The sequence below is a fragment of the Pseudochaenichthys georgianus genome, chromosome 7 (assembly GCF_902827115.2).
Source record: "Pseudochaenichthys georgianus chromosome 7, fPseGeo1.2, whole genome shotgun sequence".
In the NCBI taxonomy this organism is placed as follows: domain Eukaryota; kingdom Metazoa; phylum Chordata; class Actinopteri; order Perciformes; family Channichthyidae; genus Pseudochaenichthys; species Pseudochaenichthys georgianus.
In genome coordinates this window covers 6,891,829-6,905,021 of record NC_047509.1, presented here as the reverse complement: position 1 = coordinate 6,905,021, position 13,193 = coordinate 6,891,829, and the positions used below count along the sequence as shown (strand labels likewise).

The following is a 13,193-nucleotide window of genomic DNA, read 5'->3' as shown; positions in this document are numbered from 1 at the left end:
TATTAGTCCAAGTCACCTGATCACAAATACTCACCTACGTCTCATTCCCTAATTACCCTGCAGTTGGACTCAGTGGGGAAAAGATGGGGCAAGATATACTAATCTGCTAATCACAGCCTACCAATATTTATTTTGCTGCAAAATGCTCAGATTCCAAATGCTGCTCGCGACTCAAAACTCTGCTTTCCTGGCAAGTGTTGTCTTTATTAGATGTGATTAACAGTGCTGGCAGAAACCAAACAGCCGTGTGCTCATGTAGGATCCCGTCACTGATTGAGGACGTCATTTTTCGGGGGGCTTTTAAAGCGTGTGTACCTTGTTTCTGCCGCTCTCACAGGACTGCAGGCTGGCCAGGATCTGGCTCTCGATGGCCGACACCCACGAGTCTCGGTCCTCCAGACTCTGAGCCTCGAAGTGCCACGTCTGCCCCGTGAACGACACGATGATGAAGTCTGCGTTCTCTTCATCTGCGAGTTAATGGGAAGCAGAACACACTCAAGTAAGATTTGCACGTGTGAGAAGATGAGTGATTTACAATGGATTGATATGAATCCACCGTCGGTGAAGGGAGAACGGAAAATGCAAAACAAAAGCAGTTTGGTGGAAGGGGAGAACAGATACATGTTGGGGTTGTTACGAGGGGAAAACGTCAAATGAACAACTGAAGCTGGGGATGTCAGACACTGAAAGGGAAATGTCATCACAATCACAACACAAGCTCCGTCACGTGTTACCTGTCTTATTAATGTTTCTCAAGCTACCAAAGCTCTTTAATTTCCACATTTTGCGTTTGGCTGCGGAGCGACAGATAAGCCCAGGGAAAGGAAAACAGAAGAGAAACAGAGAAAAGCAAGTACAAGTGTTAAGAAAAAGCTGTTAAGAAACATTCTGAGGAAGACCAACACTAATCTACTGTAAACCCTCACAACAGAGAAGGACAATAGAGGCTTTAGGAAAAGGAAAACTGCCTAGGATTATGTAAATATTGTGAATATATAAAAAAAAAATTACTCGGTTTGCTTAGAATAGCAGATGCAGGAATTAAAAGCCTAAAAAATACACATTAATGCTTCATTGATGCATTCATTTTCTATTCGTTGTTTAAAAAACTCCCTATATCAGACTTAGACATACTTTATTGTCCTTTCAACAAGACACAGAGTGTACTATTAAAACGAAATTTCATTGTACTGGCTTACAGGAACAGGACAATATAAAAACTTGCTAAAATTGTACATATAAATAAATAATAGTGACGTGGTGCTGATCAAATTAAAGATAAAGTGTGCGTTTAAAATATAAAGACTTACTATACATGTAAATAAAATAGACATACTATATAGAAAATATGTGTGCTTTACACAGCGTAATGTAATATCACTATAGATTGTTCATATTTGTATATTTCTACAAGAAAAATACTAAGCAGACACATTTTAAGCATTTACCTTCCGCCTGCCCGACAGCTACGTCTCCTTTCTGATTCATGCTCTTCTTCCTCCGGTTCTTCTTCCTGTCGCTCATGGGCGATGACTGTCCGGGGTCTTTTCCAGCAAATGGACCGGCTGCTCCTTCAATGGCGTCTGACATAATAAAATATGAATCATATACTGTATGTGTAACGGCATTAAATGCAGACATAGGAGAGCTAAAGTGTTTTTTTTACTTGAGGAAAATAAGTGAAAGGTTTTCATTATCCTTGATACGTACCAACACTCTGTGCTTTGGTGGACAGTGAGGAGGAGCAGCGCTGAAGTCCTCGGTCTCCACTTTTAGACGACAGACCCCCAGAGCGATCTTCCACCACAGACAGAGTGGACGGACACAACTGAGGAACTGAAAGACAGAGAGGAAGGGAAAAGCTTTAATACAGTATGCCATATGTTATACACAATGTTCCTATTTGTTAAAGCTTTTTGACGCAACGTAATGCAACAAATACTGGGAAAAATATATGTATTTGATTGTATACATACAGTATACTACATTACAGGTAATTGGAGCATTATAACTTTCACTTGAAACTACTACAATGAATATTTGTGAATTCGTCTCAACTTAGCTACTAATGCCTCTATATGATTAGCATAACCACATTTTGTTAGTAAGTTATGTTGTACATTAGTCAGTTAAATGGATAACTTGTAGTAAGAGAAAAACATTTTTTACGGTTTATTTTCTATGTTTAAAAATGAAAAATAGTACTTAACAAAAGCAGTAGTAACTGAACTATCACCTTTTCGTTTTGGTCCTTTCGTGGGATTCTTGACAAAAATACAACTTAAAGGGGACCTATCATGCAAAATGCACTTTTGTATGTCTTTTATACATGAATGTGTGCCCCCGGTGTTCCAGGGAAGGGAACTCACCAAGTGTCAGAAAACACAACCCTCTCTATTTTCCTCCATACCCAAATCTCTTAAAAAGGGGCTGCAACGGATCTGATACAGACTGATCCAGATTTGAACACTTCTGTGACGTCACAGAAGTGGCGCTACGGCTATTGGGCCAACTCCACCAATCAGGAGGAGACAGCCACGGACATTGCGGTTCGAAAGCGCTGGAGATGCTGTAGTACATATGCCAGGCCTGTAGATGGTGCTGTTCTCACAGAATCAGCCCGTGCAAAGACAGTGTTAAATTGAGCGAAATGAGGAATGCATGATCTGTTTAGTATTTTGAAAAATAAAAAGTATAAAAATGCTTTATATAGGTATGGTCCTACACTATATTATTCAAATATAGCATGATAGGTCCACTTTAAGAAAAATACCAGACTAATACTACAATTGAAAACCCCATACCCTCAGGCCTCAGCGACAAAGCTCTGTATACACATTATACAGAATATCTACCTGTACTGGTGTTCTCGGCGGTGGTGTGCTCCTTGCTCAGCCCGTTGACCCCGGGTCCAGCGCCGGGCGGGGGGGGGGCCGCAGGAGCCACCGCTCTCGGGGGTCGTTTACCGGGAACTTTAACCGTCACCCGCAGAAGGTCGATCTCCTTTCCATGGGTGTTCTGCGTGTAGTCCTGAAACACAGAATACATATAACAAATATGAGACACCTTCCCCAGAAAAGGCGATGAGTGAGAATATTCAAGTTTTAAAAGAAGAAGTATGTCTTCCTCTTATAAATGACAAGTTTAATTCTGAAGTCAGGAGCCTAAGTAAGCAGAACTGTGCTGTTACTGCCTGATATGCTGGAAGAAAATAGACATTGCATTGTTTAGTATCAGAAAAACCGCAACTACATTGACTCAAGAACTGAAGTTTGAGGTAGTTTTACTTTACTTACTTGAATTTCTCCCTTTTATACTACTTTTATACTGATAAATGAATATATATAATATACGTTAGCCTGCAATCTTATTCAATACTTTTGGTAAAGGAGGATTGTATATTTTACGTATGGAAAAGTAGAAACACAACAGTGAAGAAATACTCGGTAATAAATGCATTCAAAATCTTGATTGAGTAAGATTACACAAGAATATACTTAAAGTAAGATTATTCATAAGGCACAACGTCCAATTACTGAATAATATACAGTATATAATATTACTGGATTATAATAATAATGTATTTATCATTTTGAATGCATTACTTCTAGTTTTGCAGCCGGTTAAGGTGGAGCTTAGTTTAATGAATACATTTTCTATTATCTTTTTCTGAATCTGCAAAATAACCTAAGTTAGCAAATAAATGAAGTGGACTTAAAGGTACAATATGTTGAAGTATAAAGTACAAGTACCTAAAAATGTCAACACTTACATAAATGTATGTGTAGGAAACGTAATGACATGCTCAATTTACATGCGTAATCACTCTGAATGTCGTATAACAAATAAGAAATCAATAGTGAGTAAGAGTTTCAAAGCGGTTCCTGCGGTCTCTTTGAAGTAGAAACTGCAGTTAAATCTAAATCCCCCCCCTCAGAGAATCCTTCACAGTGTGTTTCACATCGACCCGCTCTTACACTGGTGCTGGAGTGGTAGGACAGCGGGCCGTTGTTGGACAGCGTGACGTATTTCTTCTTCCACTCCTTATTCAGAGAGCTGCCGCTTCTCTTCCACAGGATGCTCTGTCAAAAAAAACAAGCGAGGTCACACTCTGCAGCGACAACACACCACGTCTCAATCTGCCTATATTTAGAGTCGACATAAAAGAGACAATTTCCTCAAAGAGTTCATCAGTCTGACAACAATAGCCGAGAGCACTTGCCTATATAAATAGAACACCCTTGAGAAAGGTTGTTTTGTCTGTGGATGCTCGTGTTAGATGTACAGACATAGAATAACCAAGACATTTCAGATACTTGAATTAAATATATGATCGTTTTCTCTGCGCAGCCCCTCTCGGTGTAAAGAGAGAGCAGGTTACAGACCGGGCGTTCGCTCTTTACCATGAAGTGCACATATGCTCGATGATTGACAAGCTGTCACTATCCTCATCATCAGTTGCCATTACTCACAATAATCCCTTGCAATGCAGTGCTGTAAAAATAGTCTCTATATTTATACTACCAAGGACAAGAGCCTTAGGAGGCTACTGGAATAAATGACTTTGTTTTGTGCTCTGCGAAAATCATTTCTGTTAGGGAATAATTTGCTTAGGTATTCAACCTTCGACACAGTTCATAATTTTCTCCTCTCACTGTCTCTCGTCCCACGGCACAGGTCTACGGCCTTGGGTATTGCTGCTGTCTCTCTTAAGGAGGAGCAGCTTGGGCGCATTGCTGTTGCCAGTCTATGACAGAGCACAAGCCGCCATGAGGTAGTTCACTGTTCAGGGACGTAGGTTCCCTTGCACATTATTTCCTATGGACGAGAGCTCTAGTTAGATTCAGGGTCCATATTGCTTTAGTCTCACTGATGAAGAATGTTGATTATTACACTCAGAACTAGATAAAACCTCGAGCTGCAGAAAGAGGTCTTCAGAGTTGGTTTGGCAACCGCTGTGTCAACTCGTGACACATCACCTGTCTCGTCAACTCTCCGGCCGAAGCTCCAAATAAACCACCAGTGTTTGACATCAAAGCTCCAGCTCTCCTCGTGTCTCTCTGAGTCCTGACTCTCCATTGCTACAGAAGTTTCCCCCACAATTTCAATATTTATTTTCCTGCCCACAATAAAAAGAAAAGGAACGATTTATTTGTATTGGACCCTATGGTTATAAATCCTTGGCACAAATGAGTACCCTGTGTTTTCAAAAGCATCAACACATTTGGGTTTTAACATTTTTTTTACCGTGGATGTGTACTTGTTTAATTTTTAAAAAACAATTACTTTGCATGTGCTTGCCTTTATATTTAATATGTTAGTCTACTATTTTACTCTTTTTTTTGTGTTGCCTTTTATCTGAACTGTAACCTTTGCTCTAGCAATGCACATTACATTACATTACATTACATTACATTGCATTTAGCTGACGCTTTTATCCAAAGCGACTTACAATAAGTACATTCGACCAGGAAGACACAACCTTGAAGAAAACAGAATCATATAAGAACATCAGGTTTCAAAGAGCCAATCGTTTCAAGTGCTACTCAACTGGCTTTAGATAAGCCAGTCCTTTATTAGTATATAAGTGCTTTGTTGTCCCCGCTGCGGGACTTGTAAAGGATGTCTGATTCTGATCTTAAATGATTAAGTCTGAGGAGATTCTATATCTAAGAGCGCAGTAATACGTCCTGGATATATAGTTGTGTTGTATCCCTCCATTAAAAAGGTGAAACAAGTAGCTTTTCCTCACTGTCTCACTAAAGAGGGAGATGGTGCATATGAGTGTGCTTCAAGCAGTGGCAGCGCTAGGGGGTGGCTACTTGGGCTCAAGCCCCGGATGTTTTCTGAAAAGCCCCGGATGTTTCACTTAAAACAAATATATATATTTTTTAAAATTTTTATAATTTTACAATACAACGCCCTCTAGCAATTTGGCAACACCCCCAGCCACTGGCATCCGCTGGGCGTTTGACTGGGACACACCCATGTGAGTCCTATCTGGGGTGCTACATCTGTATATATCTTTTAATGTATTAACAGTTGTTTTGTTGTACCTGTTTGATAGGGACGCCTCTCGTGTTGCTCTGATCTCCTTTACCATCACCAGACTTCTTATCTGAGTCCCGGTTCTGGAATAAAAATGTAAAAAAAGGTTTGAAAAGAGCAGAATATAGAGGGTGAGATGGAGTGAGATGATGGTGAGAGACGACGGGGGAGTAAGAGGTGTGAGACACTCGGCATTTGGGCGACAACTGACCTTGAAGAGGGAGGGCCGGCGGGGGATGCTCTTCAGCGAGCGTGAGTTGACACTTCCTCCTCCCCCCCCCTCTCCCTGAGCCACCCTCAGTTCTCTGTGAGCGATCACGGGGGTGGAGGGGAGGGAGTGGGCGTAGCCACAAGTCGAGCCATTACTGGCCTGAGAGGTGGAGGAGGAGGAGGAGGAGGAGGAGGAGGAGGAGGAGGAGCGGGAGATGGAGGACGGCGGAGGTCACGAGGCGAGATGGAGGGGGTGAAATGGGATGAAAGATGAAACACAGGTGAAGTACATGTACAATACAATGGGATCTGATCCACAGGGTGATTGCTGCAGATCAATGAGAGCGAGGTGAGGGGGATATTGATGGAGCTGAGATGGATGAACAGGAAGTGATGGACGGTCTTTGAGATGCCGGGGAAAATTAGATTTCAGTTTGATTGATGATTTTTACTTTATAAGGCACCTCCTCAGATTTAATGCTTACACTGAACCGAGAGAGGGCCACACATTCTCACTTTGAGTCTGGAAATAATACCTTAGTTTCACATGGGTTGTTTACACGTCATACCCTTATTCAAGAGGTCTGACATGTGCAGAAAAATATTACTCTTTTGCAGTAGTGTAAAGCAAACGTACTCAAGTGCTTTACTTTTTACTGTTCCATGTTATGCCACTTTATACTTCTACTATTGCTATTTTTACTTTATGGATGGAAACAGCTGGCAGTATAAAACGTTATTAATGGGATCTCATCCTTTACCAGCTGCACAATTAAATGATAGACACATGAATGCATCACTGATTATAAACCAGTGATATCAATTATACTGTTCAGAAAATGGCCACTTTGGTGACAGAGTACTTTTAGATTTAAGTATATTTTGATGCTATTACTTTTATACTTAGGTAACATTTTGAATGCAAGACGTTTACTTGAGTATTTCTACACTGCGGTATAAGATCTGAGTGTTTCTTCCGAGACTGCTAGCATCGGGAATAATAAAAACGCTCCTGGATCTTTACAGAGGTGCTTCAAAAATGCTGAATTTAGTAAGAAAACACCAGCATGGCAACAGCAGATCACGTTCATCTGTGTCCTATTTAGATCAGGTATTATGTAATATCTGTCTAGACTGCAAAAGAAGATTGTGTTTACCCCAAACAAAAGAGCAAGAGCAAGTTTCACACCTGGATGTGTTAGTATTCAGCGCTTTTATATCAATGCATTGTTTTAAAATATGTATTTCCTCCTTCTGTCAGGGGATTGGAAATATGTATCTGTGTGAATCTGTGCCAAACAATGCTCACACATAGTGATGATGAGCTTTGAAGGAAGCTTCATAGTGGAGTAAAAGAACGTATAAGGATACTTTACTTCCTCCTGTTTTTGATAAACAATTTTAAATCATTACAGTTCATATCGAGAAGTATTCTGATGTTTTAAGTAAAAAAGCAATAATACTATTTGACAATTCCTTATACAAGTGAATGTCCTGCATTCAAAGCAAAAGTACAAAAGGATACTTGGAAGTGTTTTTAGTTTATAACATGTATGTGTTCATCACTTCAATGTCGTCGCTGGTAAAGGTGGAACTAATTATAACTTCCTTATATAATTATGATAATATGTGCTAATCAGTTCATATATATTTTGTACAAACAATCAGAATGTGGATCGTAAGCGTGGCTTTAAAATATATGTCGGACATAAAAATAACAATATCTGCCTCCAAAACAGGAGTAGATCAATGGAATATTCGAATAAAGTATGAGCACCTTGTCTCAAAATGAAGTATGGTACACCAATATATGTATATCTGTTAGCAGTTGTTTAATACTAATTAGCATTAGTATCATTTAAATTAGTTTTGTGTTATGTTTTGGATTTTTTGATACCCAGCAGTGTCTTATAACTCCACATGCGAGATGATCCAAATGTTTGTCATGTTGATGAATAAAGTGGGCACTACCTACAGCTATTAGAACAATAGAGATGTGTACCTGGCTGGGGAAGGATGCGGACCCCGGGGTGGAGCCCCCTGAGTGGCTGGGGGAGTTGGGCAGAGACTTGCAGGCTTGCAGCGCCGCCAGCTTCTTCTGAGCGACTATCTTCTGCGCAGCTGGAAGACACACAGCAGACGTTAACATACTGTACGTTGAACACTTTGTTCCTCGTGCTGACTCAGACCTCTGACTCTGTGTTGTGCGTGAGAGATTTCAGCCAACTCACCCTCTGAAAACACTCGATCCACGTTGAACCCGTAGGTGGCGCAGGTCTCGTAAAACAACGAGTGACGCACATCGATACACAGCTGTCTGGCTCTCTGGTTCTCAATCACACGAGGGTTCGTGCTACTGATTTTATCTGGAGGAAAACAAGATCAACGTAGAGAAAAACTGTTAATCACAATAAATAATGATGACATAATTAGGTTTGCTAAGGGTCTGAACATTTCTGGAGAAATACAAACACAATGCACATGTTTGCAGAGTGCCTTCTCCCATCAGCCCACACTACTACCAACACGTCTGTACTGCCGGAGCCAGGCACGGGAGTACATGCTTTCAGGTGCGTTTTGATAACTGAGGTAAATATATCTTCTTTTATTTTTGATATTTTAGTTAAACAATAGCCTACATTGACTAAAGCAATATACACAGTTATTAATGTGTTACTACTTCTTATTCATATGATATAATTTGAGCATGCTATTCAGGAGTTTTAATTAATCTGTTTCCGTTTATTATTTACTCCAAAACTGTTTCTTTTTTAAATAAGTAATTATGCAAGATACCATAAAGTTGGATCAGAGTCATTGTTATAGTGAGCTAATTCCAACAGTTGTTGATTGAACTTGGTTGGTTTCATATTTTCACAACCAGCTTTAAATGTGTTACAGTGTCATGTGTTTGACATGCATGGAAGGCCAATGTGTGTGAAAATGCTAAAAAAGTCATTTTAGAGAGAAACTTCCTGAGAATACTGACTTAGTAACTTAGTAACTCAAAATATTTAGTTGTGTCATTATTTTTGACAAAGCTTTTAATTATGATAAGATATGTTGAGAAAGTAAGTATTATTTAGCGACTCTTAGTCATAGTCCCACACCACGCCGCTCCTCCGCTCCCTTCACTGGCTTCCAGTAACTGCTAGAATCCACTTCAAGACAATGGTACTTGCGTACCATGCTGCGAATGGATCTGGCGCTTCCTACATCCAGAACATGGTTAAACCGTACACCCCAGCACGTGCACTCCACTCTGCATCAACCAAACAGCTCGCACTGCGAGGGGGACCCAAGTTCCCATCAGCAAAAACACGTGGGTTTGCTATCCTGGCTCCAAAATGGTGGAATGAGCTCCCATTGACATCAGGACAGCAGAGAGCTTACACACCTTCCGGGGCAGACTGAAAACTCATCTCTTTCGACTCCACCTCGAGCGATAGAACTATTAACAAAGCACTTATATACTAATAAAGGACTGGCTTATCTAAAGCCAGTTGAGTAGCACTTGTAATGTTTTAGCTCTATGAAACCTGATGTACTTATGATTCTGTTTTCTTCAAGGTTGCATCTTCTTGGTCGAACGCACTTATTGTAAGTCGCTTTGGATAAAAGCGTCAGCTAAATGTAATGGAATAGTTTTGGGAAACCAAGTCATTATTTTGTTTCTGAGGATTCTTCACGCTGCTGACCTTGTGTGCCGACCACTATCACGGGGACGTCGCTGCGGTGTTTGCTCAGCTGGCTGTAGAGCTGGTAGAGCTCCTGGAAGCTGCTCTCGTTCTCCAGACTGAAGACCAGGATCACTGCGTCCACCCAGCTGCTGAACTGGGGGAGGAAGAGGAGGAGGAGGAGGAGGAGGATGTTACAGTCACAGTATTGCACAATAACTCTCTGTTTCTCTCTCTCACACACACACCTGTGCATCAGGAGGTCCAGGTTCTTCTCGGATCAGTAGTAAATGACTCTGTCCGTCCACCAGTACTTCCTTCTTATACCTGCCACCTGACAAGAGTAGTGACGGATATGTTAGTCAGCAGAGTGACAAACAGAGGATGACAGGCACATGCAAAGTAATAACCTCTGAACAACAATGATTACATCTGACCAAACACTGTTTTTGACTAGCACTGAACTCTATTGAAAACTATTTAAGGGACCAGTAGTTGGGAAAAGTATTCAGGTGCTTTACATTAGAAAGTCAAATAAATGGCGTCATAATTAACAATGGCCCAAATGTTCTATTCTATCCATTGGTTAATGAACGGGTCATTTGAGCTGCTTGTATCTTTTCATATGTTTTGTGTGTAAAAAAGCCTAGTATACTAAATGGGTCAGATAACTGGAGAGGGGGACAAATGTATCTCCCCCAATATTCAATGTTTTGAAGTGTAAGTATTTGTACCATGAGAAAAAAAGACTTCAATAAGTACACGTAACTCACATTTTTACTGCAATACTTAGCTTAGAAAGGAATGTGTTGCTTGCCACCACAGTGAAGGACAGACATTATAGAAGACGTGTATAATATTTCTTACCCTCAGTCTTCTCCAGTGCAACATAACTGCCTGTGATGTATTTGTTCACGAGCGCTGACTTGCAGCTTTTTAGACTTCCCAGAATGCCCTGAGAGAAGAGGAGAGGAAATACAACACTGTGAAGTTCGTTCACGGTCAGCTAGCCGCTCGATCACAGTGTGCTGAATATAATATTACAGTCAGACCTCCATCCAATATGTTTCAGTCAGTTTTAGCCGGGCAACAAATCTATAGTTTCAGCTATAAAATGCTTTCATGTTTTCTGCATCCTTGTGTCAACATAAAGTCAGTGGGGGAGGAAGTATTAAATGAGCAATATCACATAATTTTTACAACTAAATGTATTGTATTTGACATTTTGAATGAATTAAAAAGCACATTAATAAAGTATAGGCAGAATCATATTAAATATTGAGATTCACTTTCTAATATTACTGTACCCTCATTGCAACAGATTTAACAATCCACATGTATATAAAGTATATAATTGTCTCTAAATCAACTAAATTAAACTGATTTGATGTGTTAGCAGTAGTAATTTACTTTAAAACAAAATTATTATGATTAATATGAACCAAAAGTAATCAAATAGCCCTGATTTCATAGCCTAAATGTATATTTTGTGCATCAAGGAGTAAGTTTAACCAATCTTCACATAGCATTTGAGAACTCCGACATGTCCAAGTGTGTGCTGTTTTCATAACATGGCACAGCTCTTAATAAATGCAATCATTTCTTCAGTTTCAGATACAGTCACTTTTCTCCTCACCAGTCTGAGCTCGGGGATGGATCTGCTCAGGCTCCACTCCTGGCTGTTGGCAATATTTACTACAGAGAGACAGAGAGACAGAGACAAACTGTCAGCGAGGCAGAGACGCAGATTCATCATTTTGATCATGGACAGTGAAAAGGGCCGCCATCATAACGGCCTGTGGGAGAGCGATACATCACACAGCTGCTGCGTGACCAGTCGCCATACACACACGTGCAGCCTCGCAGGTCGCCTTAATGAATTGAACCTTTCAGTCGTGACGGGGATCCTACAAGTTGCAGTCACACTTGTCGTTATCCGCTTTTTCCCGTAATGATAGGAAACTGCAGATCACTGGCTGCCATTCAAAGAGTTAAAGGCTTGCGTGTGGATTCGTAAAGCATCTCCCCTCTGAACTAAAATGACCTATAGGTGAAACTAATGATAATTTCATCCATTGATTAACCTTTGACTTGAAATGTCATAAAATAGTGGAAAGATGTCCATCACCAATTCCTCTAGAGATCTAGTTGACATCCACAAATGTCTGATGGATAGGTTCAATTTACGATTATATAATACACACAACACACATTCTCCCATTAGAGAAGCTGGAACAAAAGGATGCTTGCCAATGTTGCTAGAAAAATAGTGACGAAAAAGGTTATTTCATTATTAAAATATTTGGCGTTTACGAATCACTTGACCAACTCATCATAATTGTTCAAAATAGGGTACGCCGTTTTCTGGAAAAGGAAAAAAGAAAACACCAGAATTGGAAAATAAACACTTCCCACCAAACTATTAGCAACATTTCAGATTGTTCAGCTTCTTATGCTTTGCAGTGGAGGCATGTGTTGCCAATGCTGAAATCACGGATTATTTGAGAGGTTGACGAAGCTGACAAAGACATAGTTAGGCAACCAAAATGTTACTTTTAACTTTCATCAACTGAAAACAATGTTAGAAAGTGTTGAATGAAAACATGGAAAGGTCACAGACCGCACAACACAAAGGTAGCGACCTGTCAATCACAAGATAGCCCAGCCTAGAGCCTGAGGGCAGCGCAGACAGCAGACCTGAGAAGGCACCACCCTGTCCCTCAAAGCGACCATGCCCAGAATAATATGTATAATAAACCGTTATATCATTTAGACGAGTGAGTAATATCCACCCCCGTACAGTTGTCAAGAAGGGGGATATAAGTTATAGAGTCAAAACACGTAGTTGGAACCTCGCTGTAAACGTGTTTCTCTGCTGTGAAAATGGGGGTTCTATGACCTTCGCTTCTTTTGGAGCCAACCTCCACTGATCGCTCCATGAACTGCAGCTTTTGGCCCAAACATTCGTGCTGCTCGACCCGGCAGGTTGCAGCTCTGCACTCACATGCACATCCTACAGTACAGCAGTCCAAGGGGGTTGAGTTGCACACAGCAGTGCTGCCCTCTGGTCAAAGAGAGCTGGCCTTCCCCCAAATGTGATGTGCCGCTCACACCCTGACACCCAGCTGCAGCGCGAGACGGACGAGATTAAAGGGAGAGAGCCTGAGGAGGCACTAACACTGATTCATAGACTGAAACAAACATACACTCAGCTGCCAGTTCGTAAAGTAGATTTAGTTCAATTCAAATAGTCTAATA

The 13,193-nt window shown here is 40.7% G+C and overlaps 1 protein-coding gene across 5 annotated transcripts in view; it reads right to left on the bottom strand.

Annotated features, from left to right (window-relative positions):
• The window catches only part of agap2 (ArfGAP with GTPase domain, ankyrin repeat and PH domain 2), a 29,274-nt gene that overhangs the window by 5,776 nt on the left and 10,305 nt on the right, over positions 1 to 13,193 (bottom strand). For 2 of the 5 annotated variants that reach the window (XM_034087285.1, XM_071203716.1), the window contains 14 exons: positions 11,572 to 11,630; positions 10,803 to 10,890; positions 10,184 to 10,269; positions 9,957 to 10,092; positions 8,490 to 8,624; positions 8,261 to 8,379; positions 6,260 to 6,418; positions 6,057 to 6,131; positions 3,978 to 4,082; positions 2,856 to 3,030; positions 1,711 to 1,836; positions 1,449 to 1,583; positions 735 to 794; positions 316 to 467 (listed from right to left, as the gene is read on the bottom strand). In XM_034087285.1, the coding sequence (XP_033943176.1) occupies positions 316 to 467; positions 735 to 794; positions 1,449 to 1,583; positions 1,711 to 1,836; positions 2,856 to 3,030; positions 3,978 to 4,082; positions 6,057 to 6,131; positions 6,260 to 6,418; positions 8,261 to 8,379; positions 8,490 to 8,624; positions 9,957 to 10,092; positions 10,184 to 10,269; positions 10,803 to 10,890; positions 11,572 to 11,630 (1,610 nt within the window). The remainder of the gene's footprint in view (positions 1 to 315; positions 468 to 734; positions 795 to 1,448; positions 1,584 to 1,710; positions 1,837 to 2,855; positions 3,031 to 3,977; positions 4,083 to 6,056; positions 6,132 to 6,259; positions 6,419 to 8,260; positions 8,380 to 8,489; positions 8,625 to 9,956; positions 10,093 to 10,183; positions 10,270 to 10,802; positions 10,891 to 11,571; positions 11,631 to 13,193) is intronic. The other 3 variants (XM_034087287.1, XM_071203717.1, XM_071203718.1) reach the window with 2 other exon arrangements.